This window comes from Neomonachus schauinslandi, chromosome X, assembly GCF_002201575.2.
Source record: "Neomonachus schauinslandi chromosome X, ASM220157v2, whole genome shotgun sequence".
Taxonomy (NCBI): domain Eukaryota; kingdom Metazoa; phylum Chordata; class Mammalia; order Carnivora; family Phocidae; genus Neomonachus; species Neomonachus schauinslandi.
Window position 1 is genome coordinate 88,049,658 of NC_058419.1, and position 20,916 is coordinate 88,070,573.

Below are 20,916 nucleotides of genomic sequence, written 5' to 3' on the forward strand. Positions count from 1 at the left end.
ACTGATCAGGTCCTAGTGGCTTAAACCACCAGTAATAGTTTGGAAGTAAAATGATCAGAAAGGTTAAGAGACATGGAACTACAGTTGACCTTTGAACAACATGGGGGTTTGGGATACCAACCCCCAACACAGTCAAAAATCTGTGTATAACTTGACTCCCCCAAAACTAATAGCCTACTCTTGACCGGAAGCCTTACCGATAACGTAAATACTTGATTAACACGTATTTTATATATTATATGTACTATATACTGTATTCTTAATATAAAGGAAGCTAGAGAAAAGACAATATTATTAAGAAAACCATAAGGAAGAGAAAATACATTTACATTACTGCACTGTATTTATCAGAAAAAATAACTGTGTATAAGCGGACCCATGTGGCTCAAAGCTGTGAGTTCAAGGGTCATCTGTAATGGGTTAGCGTTGCCACTGAACGGGAAGAAGAGGTAAAAGTGCTCAGTTCCAGATGCTGAGAAAGCTTGAGTAGAGAGAGTTGCAAAGTTCTTCAATTGAGTCCCACACAGGAAGGCTGCTGTACCTACAAATACCATCTGTTGAGCTTTCAAGGTTAAACCTTAAAAGCCAGGGGCTGAAGTTCTTGCTTCTGTGTTTGTGTGACCCTCCCTTCCCCAACCCCAGACCCTTGTTGATAGCAGAGTCCTCTCCATTTGGGTGTAGATTTCAAGGCCAAACCAGTCTGAATGGGACTTCTGTCACTCAAACTTCTGGTAACTTCTTTGGAATCCCAAGACACATGGAGGAGGTAGTGGCTGAGGAACAGCATTAGTCTGCTTGGGCTGACATAACAAAATACCACAGACTGGGTGGAATCTTAGGAGGGCAGCTTGTAGCTCTAAAGTTCTCACTAATATTGATAGTTTGGGTAGGAATGTGGAGAAAACCAGAATTGACTGTGGGATATTACATACAGAATTGGGAGTTGGAAGAAAGTTTAGAAACCTAATACTTATTTTGTAGTTAAGGAAGGCCCAAAAAGCTTAGAAGACATGTCTAAGTTAAATTTGGGATTTAATCCATTATACTTGCAGTAGATTATTGATTATACATGTCAGACCTTATGCCCTTTACATTTCTTTCCTTGCACTAATTACAATCTGTGTTTAGCTGTTTTACTTTCTTGCTATAAGTCCATGAAGACCAAAATCTGACCCATCTTGTTGACTGATCTATCCCTGACAGTGCCTAGCACATTGCCTAGCCCTTTGTAAGAGATGAATAAATATTCAGTGAACGAATAAATGGCTGAACAATAAAAGCTAGCCTTTTTTTTTTTTTTTAAAGATTTTATTTATTTATTTGACAGAGAAAGACACAGCGAGAGAGGGAACACAAACAGGGAGTGGGAGAGGGAGAAGCAGACTCCCCGCCGAGCAGGGAGCCCGATGCGGGACTCGATCCTGGGACTCCAGGATCATGACCTGAGCCGAAGGCAGTCGCTTAACCAACTGAGCCACCCAGGCGCCCTAAAAGCTAGCCTTTAACGAATATTCATGATGGGCCATGCATCAAGCTCTCTACACGCTTGATTTCATTATCTTATTTTCATAATAAGTTCACAATAAATAATTTTTCTAATTTTTTTAAAGGAGGAACCTGAAGCTCAGGAAGGCCGAAACATTTTCCAAAGACGACGCTAGGAAGGACAGAGCTGGAATTTGAACCCAGATCTGGCTGACCCCAAAGTTCATCCAAACGTTTAATCAAAATGCTAAACTATGTGCTTCAAATTCAACACAAGGATCATAAGGCAGGAACGACATGGAGAAAAAACTGTGTGTAAGTTACTTTTTAGACGTATCTTTTTTTTTTTTTTTAAGATTTTATGTATTTGAGATACAGAAAGCATGAATGGGGGAGGGGCAGAGGGAGAGGGAGAAGGCAGACACCACCCCCCCAAACCCCCCTCACCCCCGCTGAGCAGGGAGCCCGACCTGGGGACCCGGGGCTCAATTCCAGGATTCTGGGATCATGACCTGAGCCAAAAGCAAAGCCTTCACGAACTGAACTGCCCAGGCATCCTGCTTTTTAGATGTATCTTAATGTATGTCTGTATGTGCCTGGCAGAAAAGGGAGGCATTGCTTTCGGAGAGAAAGAGCATGGATCAAGTCAGGAAGGTCGGAAAAAGCAACGTGTATTCAGAAAACAAGGTCAGTGGACTTCGAAGAGGAGGAAAGTTGGAGCAAGCAGCAGCTAGAGGCCAGAGAGCTAACTTGGGTCCAAAATGTGAAGGGTCCTGTAGGCCAGAGGTCAGCAAACTATGACCTCAGGTCAAATTTATCCCAAGTTCTGTTTTTGTGGAGGCTATGAGCTGAGAAAGATTTTTACATTTTAATTTTACTTCAATATTTTTTTTAAGGAAGCTCTGGGCCTGACGTGGGGTTCTGACTCACGACCCTGACATCAAGAGTCACATGCTCCACTGACTGAGCCAGTCAGTGGATTGATTTTTCCATTTTTAAAGGATTGTTTAAAAAGTTAAAAAGAATATGTGACAAAGATGATGCATGACTAGCAAAGCCTAAAATATTTACTGTCCGGCCCTTTGCCGAAAAAGTTTGCCCACACCTGCAGTATGCCTTGAGAAGTTTAGACTTTATCTTATTATGGGCAATTGTTGTGAGTATAGAAGTAGAAAACACATAGAGTCAGCTGCAGGTTTTAGAAGGACAGATTGGATTGGAGTGGGATTGGGAGAGGCGAGAAAACACAGGAAGAAACCAGTTGAGAGGCCTTTGCAGTGATCCAAAGAATGGCTTTGGAGAACATCAAGGAGAGAATGGATGCCACAGCGTGGGTGATGTAAGTATAGGATAAATGACAGTTTACCGGTGGGAGAAAAGAGAAGGGAAAAGGAGAGTGATTCTGAATTTGTTGTAGATGTTCCTTTTGGGTAGCTTCAAAAATAGTGTGTTTCAGACTAGCCAAATTTGTAGATCATTCAAAATGCAGATATCTAGTAGGGAGTGACAGCTGGGGCCAATGGGGGAGATTAGCTTGCCCAGGGAATGTGAAGTGTTCTTCTGTTTGTTGTTTTGTCAGCTTTTTTTGTTTTTCTCGATTCTGACTACATTGTTTTTGATAAGTGAGGTTTCCAAAGATAATGAGGAAAGGTGGAGATCAGGAAGGAACAGTTTCCTTACAGCTTCATTATGGATTAAATAGAAAATGTTCTCGATTTCACATCAATTACTAATAAACTTTTGGAACACTACCCATTGAAAAGCTGGGGACTACCCGAATAATGTTTTGGTATAGTTGTAGATAGGATATCAGTGTTTACAATGAAAATGTTTATTAGTGCCACCTAAAAATTAATACACTCTTTAAAATGGGAATTAAAAAAAAAAAATCACCCCCTTGAACCCATCAGGAGGATCATAGTGCTTTTTATTTTATTTTTATTTTTATTTTTATTTATTTATTTATTTTAAAGATTTTATTTATTTGACAGAGAGAGATACAGCGAGAGAGGGAACACAAGCAGGGGGAGTGGGAGAGGGAGAAGCAGGCTTCCCGCGGAGCAGGGAGCCCGATGTGGGGCTCGATCCCAGGACCCTGGGATCATGACCTGAGCTGAAGGCAGATGCTTAACAACTGAGCCACCCAGGCGCCCCCATAGTGCTTTTTAGAGTCTGTGTATACAACTCACACATTAGACCATTTGTCACTGAGCCAACAAAATGACAGCTTTTTCACTGGTGGGAAGAAAAAACTCACACTAGAAAAAGATATTCTGCAAGCAACTTTCTTAAGGTAATGGCAAGGGGATATGTCACTGCAAGAAGGAAGGGAAGAGCATTCAAAAGCTCCTTCTCAGCCCCCAAGGCCTTTGGAGAAATGATTGGCTTTTAATTTACTCTTGGACATATTTTGGACACATTTTTAATACAAAAGTCTACTCTTTGGCATCTTAAGGGCAGTGTTCCATTTTCTCCCTAATTTCTCCATAACTATTTCTTTCTTTCTTTTTTTTTTTTTTTAAAGATTTATTTTGAGGGGTGGGAGGGGCAAAGAGAGAGGGAGAGGGAATCCCAAGCCGACTCCACGTTCAGCGCTAGGGCCCAACTCGGGGCTCGATCTCACCACCCTGAGATCACAACTTGAGCAGAAACCAAGAGTCGGATGCCTAACTGACTGTGCCACCCAGGTGCCCCCATAACCATTTGATTCTAAATACCACATTGCCTTAACCGGAAAGTGGCTTCTTTCTGTAGTTGGCAGATATTTCTAGAACTATGTGAAAGTGTCACTGGGGCGTCACTGGCCCAGTCAATGCTCCATTTTGCTCTTCCAATTTGTAATTCTCCTTTCTCTTTTCTCCATTCTCTTCTTTCAGTGGCCCCTCATTTGCTATGTCTCTATTTGTTAGCACTCATTAAGAGAGGGGTGGGCAACGGAGAGAGAGCATACAAACTCAGATCTTTTAACTTCTGGAAAAATATTTCAGAGAGGACATCTGAAGAGAGGAAGAAAGAAAGTCTTCAAGTTGTTTTGTTTCTGAAAAGTGGCATCTTACACAAAGTAACTGTCTTTAAGGGCACCTGGGTGGCTCAGTAGATTAAGTATCTGCCATCGGCTCAGGTCATGATCCCAGAGTCCTGGGATCAAGTCCTGCATCCGGCTCCCTGCTCAGCGGGGAGTCGGCTTCTCCCTCTCCCTCTGACCCTGCTCCCAGCTTGTGCTCTCTATCTCAAATAAATAAATAAAATCTTAAAAAAAAAAAAAAAAGTAACTGTCTTTGAAGGCTAACATCTCCAGCCAGTCTTGCAATTGAATTTTGGGAGCCACGGGCTGAGGAACTTTAGAGAATGAACCCTTGCATTTAAAGCACCAGGATTTGAAAAGCTAAGTGCAATTATGCAAGCCAATATTTTAAGTAATGCAACTGTTCCGGAGGGAGAAATTTCCTTCTCTCCCCCTAGGCTGCTTCTGGCTGGTTTAGGAATTAAATTCATATGAGACAGGTGAACAGGAGAAAGAAAAAAAAAGTTTTATTACATGTGCATGGAGGTCCAATAATGAAATTGAGACACTAAAGAAATGACCAAGGCAGGCAGTTTTGATACATTTTAGATAGAGACAATAATTTGTGAGGAATTGACAGGCTAAAGCTTTAGTTAGTAAGGGAGCTTTAGTTAATAAGGAATTCTAAGCAGAATTTGGGCTGAGGTAGTAGATTAGGAAAAAAAAATAACAAGTTTTGTTTCTCCAGCTTTCTTGGTTTTAAAGTTCCTATCTCTGCTGCTAAGGATGTCTTTTTACTTCTTAGTACAGGGAGGGTATTTTTCACACGGGAAATTTATTTCCTGCTTTCAGGGAGACAGAGGAAGTTCTGGGTGTCCTTGCACCCCTTGTTTCCCCGGTAGCTTCAATTCAAAATAATCAATATGCCATTGCAGTACATTTTGGGGCAGCCTGCCCTGGGCCCCTACACATCCTATACCAGAATTCCTTGTTTTCCATTAAAACGAGTTCAGAGAGGGCTTTTAAAATTGTATAGCACATACAGGTGTAATGCAAGTTCAAAACAGGTTTAGGGACCGGTTTATGTGAACCTGAGTTAGCTGCTTGGTAATCAAACACAGTTTTCATTCTACAGAATCCGGTGGGGCTTCTGGGCGAAGAGCTTGACCTCGTTCCTCTGTGAGATTTAAATAAAAATGAAGCTGAAAAATTATGTCCTCTTGAATATCGTGTCAGGTCAGTCCCTAGGCCTTCCTCTACTTCCCTTGGGTTCCTGGCAGGAAACATGTGGAGAGGGAGCGGATAAACAGGTTCCAGTTCCCAGCAGCAGCACGTTGGAAAAATTTTCCATCTGTTGGCGTGCCCTTGCCTCCTTACAAAAGTGCGGTTTGAAACAGGGTTTCTCTTACCTCGTTTTTAAAAGCCTTTTTTCTCAGGCGCTTGCATCCTGGTATAGTGTTGAGAATGCCAAGCTGGTTTTCGCTTTATACCATCACGTGACGCCGCCTCTCCTCCAGCCTTGAGGCTCTTTAAAACAAAATTACAAAATTTCGTTGCTGGAATTCTAGGGGGGTGGGGGTGGGGTGGGAAGCAAGGGTTGCGCAGGGCAACGGACTACAACTCCCACAAGCCCTCGCGCGGCGGCTACCCTCCCTCCCCCACACCCCCCAGCCCTGAGCCTTGCGCTTGCGCGGAAGACCCTGCGCTGAGAGGAGGGGCGGGGACGGGACAACGCGCCTGCAAGGGGAGGAGGAAAAAAGAGACCATAGACTTTCACCTGGGCCTAGAAGGTCTCTTAAAGTAGTGGGGAGAGGAGGGCGGGCGGGGACCACCTTCAGAGCTGGCCGCCGGCGGTATCATGGCGACCCGGAACCCCCCTCCCCAAGGTGAGCGGCCGGGGCCCGAAGTAGTATCCAAGACGCGGCTCACAGCTCTCGACCTTGCTCCCGGGGGCGCCTCTTCTTCCCCCGGCCCCAGGGGTCCTGGAGCTCTGTGTTTTGGAGGCACCCCTTTGGAACTAGACTCCCTCCCCTCCGGGCTAAACTCTGGCGGAGAGCGACCCCCGTCCCCAACACAGCCCCGCCTCCTGCCTTACTTTCACCTCTGGCTCGTCATTTCCATCTTCAAACGTGTTTTTTAGCCTTTTAGGTGAATTAGTGAAGTAATTTCATGTTGCCAGGCCCCTAACCGGTTCTGTCAGGGGAGGACCCCACCCTCCCCCGCTTTCTCCCACTGATGAAAATGGTCTAGCTCTGGCTCGGACCCTACTGAGATTTGGGGGTGACCCTTCCTGCTGTGAAACTCTGATCTGGCCTTACTGCCATTTGGGGAGGCGACCCCTCACCTCTGTGTAACTCTGACGTGGCTCTGGCTCCGGCCCCAGGCCGGTCCCTGGGCCTTTGGAAGGGAGATGCCAGGCCCCTTTACTCTTGAGGCCCTAGTCTCAGGGATTGGGTTTTTAACCAACTAATGTTTCCATCTGGGCATTTTTAGCTGTGGGCCAAAGCTAGCAGTGAGTTAATAACAGATGAAAAATGTACAGGACGTTTCTGACTTTGGGTTGACTCTAAATTTATTTTTTCCATTTTGTATTTTGAAGAGTATGAAAGCGATGACGAGTCTTACGAAGTGTTGGATTTAACTGAGTATGCAAGAAGACACCATTGGTGGAATCGAGTGTTTGGCCACAGTTCCGGACCTATGGTTGAAAAATACTCGGTAGCCACCCAGATTGTAATGGGTGGAGTGACTGGCTGGTGAGAACAACATCTTTTTCATTAAATTTCATTGGCATCCTGACTGCTGCCCTTTTGTAAACAGGCCAGTTACTGTGCACATTCAGTGGCTTTACACTGTTAATCCCCGAAGAGCTCTACCTTGAGGCTTTTCTCTGTGATATGATGGGTGTGATCCACACTCTCTGGGGACTCAGTGGTTTTGGTGATCTGCTTCCCCGTGCCCACCCCTTGTTCCACTGTTCCTCCTCTCCCTTCCTTTGATACTTTCTATATTTTACACCTTCTCACACTGAGCAAATGTAGTGTATCTGATTCAGTGATAGTGGGTAAAAAGGAAGAAACATAAAAGGGTTAATTATATGTAAATAATCTTTACTTGTTCAAAGCTAACAACTGGAAAAGCCTTTGAGGCTTTGAGAAGACCTGGTCTCCAGGATTGTCAGCCCTGTAGAGAGCTGTGTAAAATTCTCAGTGAAAATTATGAATCCGATGGTTCTGTTGATTTTTGTGGACTAATTTGGATCATTATACTTCGAAGAAGAGTTGGAATTAAACTGGGTCTTCGCTGGAATTAAAGGACTGATTGCTTACTCTGTAATAATATTGTGGAATGCATTAAGGAGGAACAGTTAATAAGCATTAACCTAACTAACCAGTTAATGTTTTAGGCTACATGATTACATAATTGCTGCTATAGATCAAGTTGTTATTCTTGGAATAAAAGATTAGCCAAATAACAAGGGTCAAACAAGTGTGACCCTTTATTTTGAAAATGTTCACAGCCGTAGAGAATTTTTGACTTTAGTGGGGGTGCTGAGCTTGTGAGTAATCATTTTTTTCTTAGATTCTAGGTTAAACTTATCTTACGTTATTTACATACTTAAACTTGGTAAGTGTTAAATTTTTTGATTCGTGTTTTACATGTATCTTGGAACAATGGCTCACTCCTTTATGCCTTTTTGTAAATGCCACTTTATGGTAGAAACCTGCATTGTGAAGATTCTGTGATGCAGAGGTGCAGTATCTCTTCATGATGTGTAACTTGTTAATGCTGCTTATGAAAAGCCCTGCAATTAGAAGTGAGATGCCTGGTCAGGGCCCTGGTTATTCAGTTGATCCTCCACAGATAGCTTGTACCTTGACCCTCCGTAATAGAGAGTCTGGTGCTCTGCTCAGATAAGCTCACAATTTGGTGCCATGGGTGACTGGTTAATGTGAGCCTGGGCCTAAAGCCCCATCTTAAAAGAGACCAAAAAAATGATCGAACAATAGAATTATCACGTCATTGGGTGCTTTCCCCTTGTAGGCCAGACTCGGTGAGAAGCCCCATAATTGGCGGAAGTTTGCTTGGAAAGCCTAGAGACAGAGCGGGGGGAGTTAGTAGCTTTATTTTAGTGGCTCGTGCCATCAAGCAAAGGATAGACATGCTTGTGAGACACGGTCCCTGGGATATACTTGTGACTTGGCTGCTGCTGGCCTCCTCTGCTCCCTTATCAAAGCCTTTGTTGCCGACTCCCCTACTGAGGGACACGGTCTTTACAGTAATACGTGTTTGGATTATAGGCAGGTGTCGGCCCAGGAGCTGAGTAATAGCACTCTAATGTTAGGTGGTTTGTTGCAATGACATTAGATTCAGTGTAGTAAAGTTTTGCAATTTTCTTAAGGTATAAAACTGATGTACTATTGTGGCGTATGTTAAGGCGGAATGGGCATTAACCTAACCAGTTAACATTTCAGACCAATTCAGGCCACGCATGGGAGGCTAAGGAGGTTATATGCGACTGTAGGTAGTTATAGGTTTTTGATGATAATAAGAAATACCAGGATGGATGATTGCGAGGAGAGATGGGAGGTGTGAAGACTAGCTAGAGGGCCCTTAGTGTGGTTTGGAAGCAAGGTAATAATGATGCCCTTGAGAGTGGAAAGAAGACTGAGTCAAATAATGTTCCGGAAATAGAGTATGTAGAATCAGGCAATCAGTTGGACCCCGAAGGTGATGAAGGAGGTGGAGTCTGAGATAAACATGAGAGGGCAAACCTAGAGAATGGTGCTCTCACGTAACAGATTGGGACCTTAGCAACAGTTGATTTGGTTGGAAAGATGATTTTTGCTTTGGGACATTTTGAATATGTCATTCTGTGTGCTAGAGAAGCCCATGGAAATGTAAATTTTCCATTTATGAAGGTGTACTCGTTGCCTAGGGCTATTGTAACAAAGTACCACAACTAGGTGGCTTAAAACAGAAGGAATTTATTCTCATAGGTCTGGAGGCCAGCAGTCTGAAAGGTGTCCGCTGGGTTTGTTCCTTCTTGGAGGCTCAGAGGGAACATCTGCTCCTTGCTTCTGGTACTTGTCAGCAATCCCTGGCATTCCTTGGCTTGTAGACCTATCACTCCAAGCTCTGCCTGTGCCGTCACATGGCTGTCTTCCCTCTGAGTGTCTCTGTGACATGTTGGATTAAGTCATATTGGATTTAAGGCCCACCCTATTACAGTGTGGCCTCATTCTAACTAATTACATCCTCAGTGACCCTTATTCCACATAAGGTCACACTCTGAGATTCTGGGAAGGACATGAATTGGGGGTGGGTGGGTGGGCACTGTTCAATCCAGTACAGAAGGCTAGAGTTAGAAATCCGGGATTCTTTTGCACAGTATGGATCTGGAATACTGAAGGGAATATGAGCTCACCGAAGGAGAGAATCCCAAAAGAAGTATGGACTGACATTCTTACAGAATAGGTGAAACAAAATGGGTTTAATATAGAGATAGATAGATAGAGATGTAGGTAAGGAAGCCATGAGAAATGTGGGCTTAAGTGTAGTCGTGAAGGTGGAACTTCAGCTGGACCTCAAAGGATGAAAAGCTTTAGATGGGCAAAAGTAGGTAGAAGCCCCTAGAAGCAAGGAGATTAATAGCTTGAGCAGTGGTGATGACCTATTTGGAAACTAATAGGATTGGAGCAAAAGGTTTGGGTAGAGTGGGGGTTGGCCAGGTGTATGGAATATCTTGACTGCATTAAAAAAAAAAACAACAGGGGCGCCTGGGTGGCTCAGTCAGTTAACCATCTGCCTTCTGCTCAGGTCATGGTCTCAGGGTCCTGGGATTGAGCCCCATGTTGGGCTCCCTGCTCAGGAGGGAGTCTTCTTCTCCCTCTGCTCTTCCCCCCATCCCCCGCCCCCTGCCCAGCTCATGCTCTCTCTCTCTCAAATAAAATCTTTAAAACAAAACAAAAAAAATCACTGTTGTTATGGGGAAATTCAACTTAGACAAATATAGAAGGAAGAGTGTAATGAGGCCCTGAGTACTCAACATTGTTTCAGTAGCCAATCTTTTTTTCCTATAAATTCCCTTCCTCTTCTGTCCATCCCTCATTTTGAAGCATATCACAATTTAGATTTTGCACTTTTTTTTTTTTTTTTTTTAAGTAAGCTCTAGGCCCAGTGTGGGGCTTGAATTTACAATGCTGATAAGATCAAGAGTCGCATGCTCTACCGACTGAGCCAGTCAGGCACGCTAGATTGTGCACTTTTTTTTTTTTTAAAGATTTTATTTATTTATTTGATAGAGTGAGAACCAGAGAGCACAAGCGGGGGGAAACTGCAGAGGGAGAGGGAGAAGCAGGCTCCCCGCTGAGCAGGGAGCCCGACGGGCTCGATCCTAGGGCCCTGGGATCATGACCTGAACCAAAGGCAGACACTTAACCGACTGAGCCACCCAGGCGCCCTTAGATTGTGCACTTTTGACTTGTCTGTAGAACAAGGGAAACACTGAGGGTTTCTGAATGGATAAAGGATATGATCGAAAGAAATGGGAAGATACTAAGATTTTATTAGGAAAGCAATGAAAAGGAGAAGAGGGAGAGAGTTTAGTACATCATTGGTTGTTCTCATCTTTTGTCATTCCTTTCATTAAAGGTGTGCGGGATTTTTGTTCCAGAAAGTTGGAAAGCTTGCAGCAACTGCAGTAGGTGGTGGCTTTCTTCTTCTTCAGGTATGTTGGAGCCTTAGGTCCTTGCCTCTGCTTACATATGTAGCCCCTGGGAACTGAGAAAGTCAAGTTTAGCCATTTCAGTCCTGTCCATTTTAATAGAAGATGGAATTTTTCTTTTAGGTATCAGTTTATGGAAAAACTAAAGTGAGTTTTGAAAGCTGATATCTGTCATGAAAGACAACAATTTTAAATACTTCTATATTCTATAAGCATAGTTTGATCCCAGCTAAAAAGATCCCAGTTAAAAAGACAACTATTAAAGTTTGAGGTGCCTCATTTTTTTTTATTACATACCCAAATTTCCCTTAAAACATCTCTTCAGCAAAATAAACATGTCATCCATAATACAACCTTCTCATCCTGACCATTTTAAACATATATTTAGAATTCACACAGAGTACATAAAATTCAAAAGGTCTCTTTCTTTTCCCCATTTCCTAGCCTTGCAGTTTTCCTTCTCAGAGGAAATTGCTGTTAGTATTTTCTAACGTGATTTTAAAAACTAGGGAACCATAATAACATAGAAAGTGGAAAATTGGGTTTAAAAAAAATCATCCATAATCCTATTTCTGAGGCAGGGGGATTTGAAATTTTAGTTTTCTTCATGTTCCTCTAAGTATAAGGTTTAAAAATGCTTCACGGTTAGAGGATGTTTATCAAGATATTGTCTGGCATTCGTGTCTGTTTGGCATATATTTTTCCAAAAATATCATTCCCTGAAGATCAAATATAGTAAGTCCCCAAATTGAAAATCTCTGGGAATGAATGTTAGCAATAATTTTAAAGATACAGAGAACTGTCAGTCCTACCAGATTTTTAAAATGATTGATGTTCATAGCAACCAAAATCTGACTTCAACACCAAAGCCATTGATCATATAATAACCCGTGTCATTGCCTGAAGTACAAAGGGACTGGATTCTTACGCGTTAAGCACAGATTTTGAGTTGTTGACTAAACAGTTTTTTAAAAATACATATTTTCTTTTTATCGGTGGCATTATTAGGAGTAATTGCCTGTTCCTTGTGCCAAGAGGTAAAAAGGAATATGGTTAATATCTAAATTTAGGCCTTTGGATGAACATGCCAGCTTTTGTACAGAAGACAATTTTATTTAAGTGGATTTTGACTTGTGTTTATATAGAATCAAGAACATACTTAATTCTATAGCTATTCTGAAAACTCAGTTGTCATTTCTCTTTAGTGGGAAAGGGTACTGGATTGAAGCAGAGTTTCTGAAAATGTTCATAGAATAAAAAGAATTAATTTCAGTCCACTCTATCAGTTTTGCAGAAGTCTGTTTCAGTCCACTCGATACACACCAATCAAATCCACGTTTTGCCGTTGCCACCTTTTACTTCTCTATGCCTAGTCTACATATTCTTTGAAGTCACTAAGCAGAAGAATATGGGACCTGTCTGCATCAAACCAGCCTTTCCCCCAAATATGACACACCTTGAAAACTTAGAAGGAAACTGAAAGAGGAGATAAGAGTAACACGTGGTTTTCAGGCTGATTGCCCATTGTTCTTTAGGCCCACTTCCACATTTGTGTCACCTTTACTTACATTTAAAGATACAAATTTATTTATTTAGAACTTAAAACTTTTCTAGTAACTCGGTGTTAAGTGTTTTCCAGTAGATATTTAGCACACTAACATCTTAAAATAGACAGTGGTATGTAAGTCTTTTTTTTTTTAAGTGTTCTTTTTTTAATTTTATTATGTTATGTTAGTCACCATACAATACATCATTGGTTTTTGATGTGGTGATCCACGATCCATTGTTTTCGTATAACACCCAGTGCTCCATGCAGTACGTGCCCTTCTTAATACCCATCACCGGGCTAACCCATCCCCCCGCCCCCCTCCCCTCTAAAACCCTGTTTGTTTCTCAGAGTCCATAGTCTCTCATGGTTCATCTCTCCCTCCGATTCCTCCCCCCCATTTTTCCCTTCCTTCTCTTAATGTCCTCCATGCTATTCCTTATGTTCCACAAATACATGAAACCAGATGATAATTGACTTTCTCTGCTTGACTTATTTCACTTAGCATAATCTCCTCCAGTCCCATCCCTGTTGATGTAAAAGTTGGGTATTCATCCTTTCTGATGGCTGAGTAATATTCCATTGTATATATGGACCACATCTTCTTTATCCATTCATCTGTTGAAGGGCATCTCAGCTCTTTCCACAGTTTGGCTATTGCGGACATTGCTGCTATGAACATTGGGGTGCATATGGCCCTTCTTTTCACTACATCTGTGTCTTTGGGGTAAATACCCAGGAGTGCAATTGCTGGGTCATAGGGTAGCTCTATTTTTAAATTTTTGAGGAACCTCCACACTGTTTTCCAAGTCTTTTAAATTTAATTTTTTTTGGAATTGTATATGCCCCTAATTCAAAGGGTCAAATACATGTACAAGGCTTGTTACAGATTAGAGGAATCCTCTGCCTCCCTCACTACCCACCTTCCCCATTTTTCCCTCCCTTGAGGCAACTACATGAACTCTTAGCTGATTCTTAAGGTATTTCTTTCCTTTTTCCTAAACAAGTTAATTGAATATTTCTTACTCAGTTTGAGGTATTAACTATTGGCTTCCTGTTACGGAATGTGAGACTTGAACTCCTTTATTGAACTTTCCTTGCCTGCCCCCCTCCCCTGTCTCACATACTTGCATGCTTTATGTTCCTCTGTTCCTCCCCCTCCCCTCAAACCACCCCCCCGCCCCGCCGTGTCATCTGAGTATTGTTATTTCATAATCATGTTAGATCATTACCTGGAGTTTACTGAGCCTGAATCTGTAAATTTGTGTGTTTAACCATGTTTAGGAAGGTTTTGACCATTATTTCTTTAAAGATTTGTTTCCTCCTATTCTTTCTCTCTTCTCTTTCTGAACATGACTCTGATTACATGCATGTTAGGCTTTTTGATAATGTCCTGAGGTTTTGTTCATTTATCTTTTCAATCTTTTTTTCAAATTGTAGAATTTCTAGCATCTAGCTTCAAGTTCACAGACTCTTTTTTCTGTCATCTACCTTCTGCCATTAAGCCTTTCTAAGAATTTTCTTTTAGATACTGTATTTTCCAATGCTAGAATTTTCATTTGGTTCTTTTTTAATTTTCTGTATCTCGGGTGAGGTTACTTACCTTTTCATTGATTACAAGCATAGTTTCCTTTACCTTACTGAGCATAGTTCTAATAGCAGGTTTAAAGGCCTGATGATTCCAATAACCGGGTCCTCTTAAGGTTGGCATCTATTGATTTTCTTTTGAGACTAGGCCACATTTTCCTGTTTTATCCTATATCAAATAAGTTTGGATTTTATCTTGGGCATTGGGAATGTTATGTTGTGGAAACTCTGGATTCTATTTTATTCCTCTGAAAAGTGTTGATATGTTGATTTTAGCAGGCAGTTAACTTGGTTAGACTCAAATTGTAAGCTCTGTTTCACCTGTGGTGGGTAGCAGCTCAAATCTCAGTTCAGTTCTTTTAGCCTTGGCCAGAATGTGTGGCTCTGCCCCATGAATGTGTGCTTCAGGACTTGGGTAGAGTTTACACATAGAATTTGGGGCTCCCCTTATCTAGCTCTCTCATTTCTGGTAGCTGTTATTGTCGTAGACTCTGTCATCTGGTTCTTTGGGCCAGAAAGATAGCATGTTTTCTATTTAAGTTTTAGCCACCCTGCAAGTGCATCCTGCCCTCAGGATAAAACCAGAAAAATGGGCAGCTCACCTTACATTGTTCCTTTCCTGCAAGTTTCAACTCCCCTTGAAATCTGCTTGCTTTTGTTAAATCTGGAGCCCTTGTATTTTAACTGTGATGTACGGGAGGGTCCCTAAGTTTCACCATCACCTCCATGCCTGTGACCCAAATTACTGTGTCAGGGACTGCCAGGAAAAGCTTTCACTTGCCATTTGATTTGATCACCACTCTGTTTTGCTAAGGCTGGAGTTTGAAGTGATAATAGGTGAATAAATGAAGGAATGCAGATAAATCCATTCCTCTGTGGAGTCTGTATTCACAGTGAAAATGGAACTTCAGTCGACCTACTTCTATAAAATCAGATACTTTTATTATTTGAAGTGTTTTATTTGTGGTTCAAAGTCAAGGGGTGCCTTACAAAATTACAAAGAAAGCATAAGTGTTTTAGAAGAGATTTATAATGGTATACATGGCTTAATTGTTTACTACTAATGTGATTCTTTACTTTTTTATTTTATTATTTGGAGAGACTAATTTATGGTACTGGCTTACACACCATGCTGTTGTTCCTGTTCAGAATTTGTACCGTCTCAATAATACCATATGAGGGGTTTTCTTGTAGTTAATCAGCATTTAGCTAGTTTTATTGAAAGGACTTATGGCATGAACCTTGTGTAGAGCATATTTCTTTCGTATTCCACTTTCAAAAGCGATTGCCAGAATGCATTCTTAATTTAAGTAAAGAGCCGGAGTTAGTAAAGAGCCTTTATCAGGCTACTTTAGATTTCTTTAGTGACCTAATAACTGATTGGCTTCTGATCCCTTGTAATTAAACATCTGTTTAATTAAAGGGTACTTTTTAATTAGCTGTATAACTTGGATCATCTCTGTCTTTTTAGCTAATCCCCAAATTCCGAAAGCTCTGATAGAATTATGGTACAGTTATAGTAGTTTTTGGAATCTTTTCTCATCATGTACTATACGTTTCTTAACATAGTGTTCATCACATCTAAGTAATTAATTATGCTTAATATCTTTTTTCCCTTATGGATACAGAGCTCTCTGAGGGTGGGGACTGATGTCTCCCTTGTCATTGGCTATAGTTTGGGGGCCTAGAATAATGCCTGGCACAGAGTAGGCACTCGGTATTTTTTAAATGAAGAAATTGTGATATCTTACCTATAAGCTTCATAGATTTCTTGAAATCTAAATGTCCATATATTCCTCGGTAATAGATTTGTCAACAACCTAGTTGGTTTAGAATTAACCATTTTTATTATATGTTTGCAGATTGCCAGTCACAGTGGCTATGTGCAGATTGACTGGAAGAGAGTTGAAAAAGATGTAAACAAAGCCAAAAGACAGATTAAGAAACGAGCAAATAAGGCAGCACCTGAAATCAACAATATAATTGAAGAAGTAAGACAGTGTACATTTTTGACTCCTTCTTTTTCTTTTTTCTTTTCTTTCTTCTTTTTTTTTTAATGAGTAATCTGTGTCCATTGTGGGGCTTAAACTCATGACCCTGAGATCAAGAGTCACATGCTGTACCAACTGAGCCAGCTAGGCGCCCCTGGCTCCTTTTTTTTCCTTATGGGTTTCGCTTTACAGAAAATGTGACTAGTGATTATCTTCTAAAAAGTGAGTGTTTTGGGTCATGTTTAGAGTGTTAAATAAAATTTGGGATCAAGCCACTATTTAAATCAATCATTATTGGAGTGGGAGAGCGAGCTCAATCAGAAGAGCATGCAACTCTTGATCTTGGGGCTGTGAGTTTGAGCTCCACATTGGGTGTAGAGATTACTTTAAAAAAAAAAAATCAGTCTTTTTTTTTTTTAGTAGTTAACATAGTTTCCCCTGCCAGTTTCCCACCTACTTTGATCTGCATGTAAAAGCTGATAACATTATTCTTCCAGAAGGTTTCCTCTGCATTTTACAAATGTGTACATGTGTAGACAAGGTGTAAAACTACCTATTTTTTTCATGAGGTGGGATATTTTGAAAATGTGTATATTTTCTTAATATATTAGTTTTATTAATGTTTTTATGTATATTTTTCTTCTTATCCTCTGTTTAGAATTGAACTGAAAACTCCTTGCCTTTGTTTTATTATGTTCTTTTAATACCCCCAACTTTTAATTTTGAAAAATTTCAGACCAGTTGAAAAGTTGAAGGACAAATACAGTGAATACCCAAATACCCTTCACCTATTTACCTTCTCATTTTACATTTGCCTTATCTCTGTGTGTGTACAGGTGATGATACTTTTTTTTCCCTAATCGTTTAAGACATCCTTACTTTTCACTCTTAAATACTTCAGCATATATCTTCTAAGAGTACAGATATTCTCCTGTACAACTACAGTTACCCTTATGAATCCCCCCAATTAACATGATGCAATAATATGTCCTGATATACAGTCCATATTAAAATTTTTCCACAAAATACCTTTTATACATTTTTTCCCCCAATCAGGAATTATATATTGGGGTGTCTGACTGGCTCAGTCAGTAGAGCATGTGACTCTTGATCTTGGGGGTTGTGAGTTCAAGCCCCACATTGGATGTAGAGCGTACTTAAAAATCTTTTAAAAAATGCTTAAAAATAAAATCTTTAAAAAAAAAAGAATTATATATTGCAATTGGTTATCATCATGTCTCTGAAGGCTCCTTTAATGTTTAGCAGTCCCGTCAACTGTGTTTTGTTTTTGTTTTTGTCCCCCACCCCCACCCCCCGGGCTTTCATGATACTGACATTTTTGAAGCATGTAGGCAGAATATCCCACAGTCTGGCTTTGTCTGATTGCTTTTTCATGGTTTTATTTGGGATGAGCATTTTATTGACGTGATATTTATTTGATCCTGTACGTTTTTTCTTGCTGGCCAAGTAGACTGTGAACAAATATCATTGTGCCTGCTGTGGAATCTGTGCTAATAACTTGCTAAATGGACCATTTATGTCTGCCCTACAGCTTCTTGTTACCTGTGAGATTTTTTGCCATTGATATACCCATTATCTCAGTAGCTAAGAAGCTTACTGGATCTGGCTGGGGCTCTGTGCTCCTTCAGATTATAATGGACAGCCTTGGCATCTTGTGTGGTGGTTGGCACCTGCAGTAGTAGGTGTACGAGAATCTTTGCCAAATATTTATTGAATTGGGGAAAACAGCTGTGAAAATGTTACTTAGCACCAGATTCAATAAGTAAGAGTGTTTTTCTTTAATTTGCATCATTTTTTTCTTTTTCTTACTGTGGCAAAATACACATAACATAAAATTAACCATTTTAATTATTTTAAAATGCACAATTTAGTAGCATTAAGTACTGAATTCACACTTTCATGCAACCATTACCACTATCCACATTTAGAACTTTTTCATCATCCCAAACAGAAACTAACCATTAAGCACACATTCCCACAATTGACCCCTCTCCCCAGCCCTTGGTAGCCTCTGTCCTACTTTCTGTCTCGATGAATTTCACTCTTCACGTCAGTGGAATCTGCAATGTTTTCCCTTTTCTGTCTGTCTTATTTCACTTAGTGTAGCATTTTCAAGGTTTGTCCATGTTGTAGCACAATTAAGAGTATTTTTGTTTAAACTTATGTTTCAGGCAACAGAATTTATCAAACAGAACATTGTGATATCCAGTGGATTTGTGGGAGGCTTTTTGCTAGGCCTTGCATCTTAAGGATATGAATGTTCTATCACAGTGGAGTCACCTATAAGAAGAGAAATGGTGGCAACAAGGTTTCTCGACAATACTCACCGCCAGATTCTCCAGGGCAGCAAGAAACAACTAGGTGGACAGTACCAAACTCACAGCTCAGTGTTTTGCCATTGAAGTTTGGCAAACTAGTATTTGCTGTAAAAACAACCTATATGGTATGTGTACAATAGTATTCCTGAGCAAAACATGCGTTTCATTTATTTTTTTAAAATATGCATTTGTTTTGAACTTAGCCTATAAAATACCACCATTGGATGTAGACATATAGAGAAAAAAAATGTGTTGGATATATTCCCCAGTGAAATATTATCCTTGTTTTATTTAAATAAGATGTTCTTCATTTTGCTTTATAGTGTAGTGCTGGTAATTAAAAATTTGTATTATAGCTTCAACATTGCGGTTGGCTTTTTTTTTTTTTTAAAGATATGTTTGCAATAAACTGAAGAACTGTAATGCCCTTTTGTGGAAGGACTTAGAAGTAATAGAATTATTAAAGATATTAAACAGATTTAATATCAGTTTTTAGGTGGTGGGTTTTCTGCAATTCTTACTTTGCTTTTATGATAAGTATAGTAAACAGTTTCAAGGAAGACTCTTCTAAGGAAATACTCATGTCTAAAGCTCTTTCTCTCTCTCTCTCTCTCTCTTTTTTTTTTTTTGATATTTGTAGTTGCAAAAATTTCTTGTATATAAGCTTCTTTAATTAATGTATTTATCCTGGCAGCCTGGGCAGAGCTAATTATTTTGAGGGTACATGTAGTTGGGTCACTGATTCATTTTATTAACCTTGAGTGAACCTCCTTTCTCATTTCTAAAAATCCTATTTATTATTTTGGCCCCTTCTTCACAAAGAGGTAAAAATTACTTTGAAATACTTAGTAGTATGGTATGAATTTACTATCTGAAAGACAGTGATTTTCTGTCATTATGAAATTGTACCTTAAACAGAATTGTCTCTCTGATCTAATCTGAGATGTAAGTGCTAAGGCTTTCAGGTTTTGGTAGCATTGTGTTGAAGGCTAGGCCAGTTGACTTGTTTCTCCGGGCCACATCACGCTCTCTCAGAGGCCCTTTGCCCCGAAAAGCTCTCTGTGTGATTCATTTTGTTCATAGAATTCTATGTTGGAATTGGAAAAAAGGGCAGAACAACACTTATTGGGGTCTTCAGATTGGAAAGACTGCAGGGATTCAGGCCATCTCCTTTCAGTAGGAAGCCCCCGTAGTATATTTCGTGTATTGTAAACAATGAGGCATTTCATACTTCAAGATTGGTTACAGTCTGTGTGCTTTCATTATCACGACTCCTTAGAATTGAGCGTGGGGATTGATCTTCCCGTTTCTTCCTTTACTGTCATCGGTGCCTCAGGTACAATGCTAAATAAAACTCCCGACTTTCTTAATACAAAGTGATTTTGCTTATAAGTACTTGTTTTATCTTTTTTGAGCTTTTTTCTGTTTTGGCCTTGCCAAGCCTTCCATTCCTGTGGAATTAGAGGGAAAAATATGCGACATGAGGTGGAACCTTGGTCACACTTCTGTGTGCCATGTCCGCATGATGCTTTCACCTGCTACAGTGAGGCAGGCTACTGTGGGGAGCTCTAGTAGCCAGCTCAGTTTGTTCATTTTGGAAATATTTACAGTGTCTGCTCTATGTTTGATGCACTAGGAAAGTGGGGGCACAAAAAGTCTGCCCTCAAATAGGGACTAAAATCGTCCTCTATAAAAGTTCTATACTAATATAGGAGAACCCAGGGGGCACCTGGGTGGCTCAGTCGTTAGGCGTCTGCCTTCGGCTCAGGTCATGATCCCAGGGTCCTGGGATCGAGCCCCGCATCAGGCTCCCTGCTCCACGGGAAGCCTGCTTCTCCCTCTCCCACTCCCCCCTGCTTGTGTTCCCTCTCTCGCTGTGTCTCTCTCTGTCAAATAAATAAAATCTTAAAAAAAAAAAATACAGGAGAACCTGACATATGATTCGTGGCAAATAAGTATTAGGGATAACTTCTTTTTAGAGTCCACGAGATACAGTCCTTCATTTTTACCTATACATTTCCAAGTATCTGTTGATCTGTTTGAAAATATTTATATACAAATGCGAAATAATACCCATGCTCTCCATACTGTCGTTTCTATGTTAGTGACCCTTATTCTGCCTCACGTCTGTGCCATTTCCCCACAAGGTTATACGCTACATGAGGCAGTCATTTGTGTTAATCAGTCTCTAACTCGTGACTCACGCTGTGTAATGCTTTGCTCAAGACTGGTACTCA

General features: G+C 40.6%; 1 protein-coding gene across 1 annotated transcript; it reads left to right on the forward strand.

The window, feature by feature from the left end:
- The first annotated feature begins 6,179 nt into the window (after positions 1 to 6,179).
- Positions 6,180 to 19,315, forward strand: FUNDC1 (FUN14 domain containing 1). The gene is made up of 5 exons (XM_021681931.1): positions 6,180 to 6,375; positions 7,089 to 7,245; positions 11,144 to 11,219; positions 16,212 to 16,340; positions 18,533 to 19,315. Exons 1-5 carry the CDS (start codon positions 6,348 to 6,350, stop codon positions 18,608 to 18,610), a joined length of 468 nt encoding a protein of 155 aa, XP_021537606.1. The 5' UTR covers positions 6,180 to 6,347; the 3' UTR covers positions 18,611 to 19,315.
- The last annotated feature ends 1,601 nt before the right edge of the window (positions 19,316 to 20,916 follow it).

Excerpts from the sequence above, each read along its gene's own strand:
- FUNDC1 (XM_021681931.1), top strand. The coding sequence starts at position 6,348 with ATGGCGACCCGGAACCCCCCTCCCCAAG. Across the intron at positions 7,246-11,143 it reads ATGGGTGGAGTGACTGGCTG|GTGTGCGGGATTTTTGTTCC; the intron begins GTGAGAACAACA and ends CTTTCATTAAAG. Across the intron at positions 11,220-16,211 it reads GTGGCTTTCTTCTTCTTCAG|ATTGCCAGTCACAGTGGCTA; the intron begins GTATGTTGGAGC and ends ATATGTTTGCAG.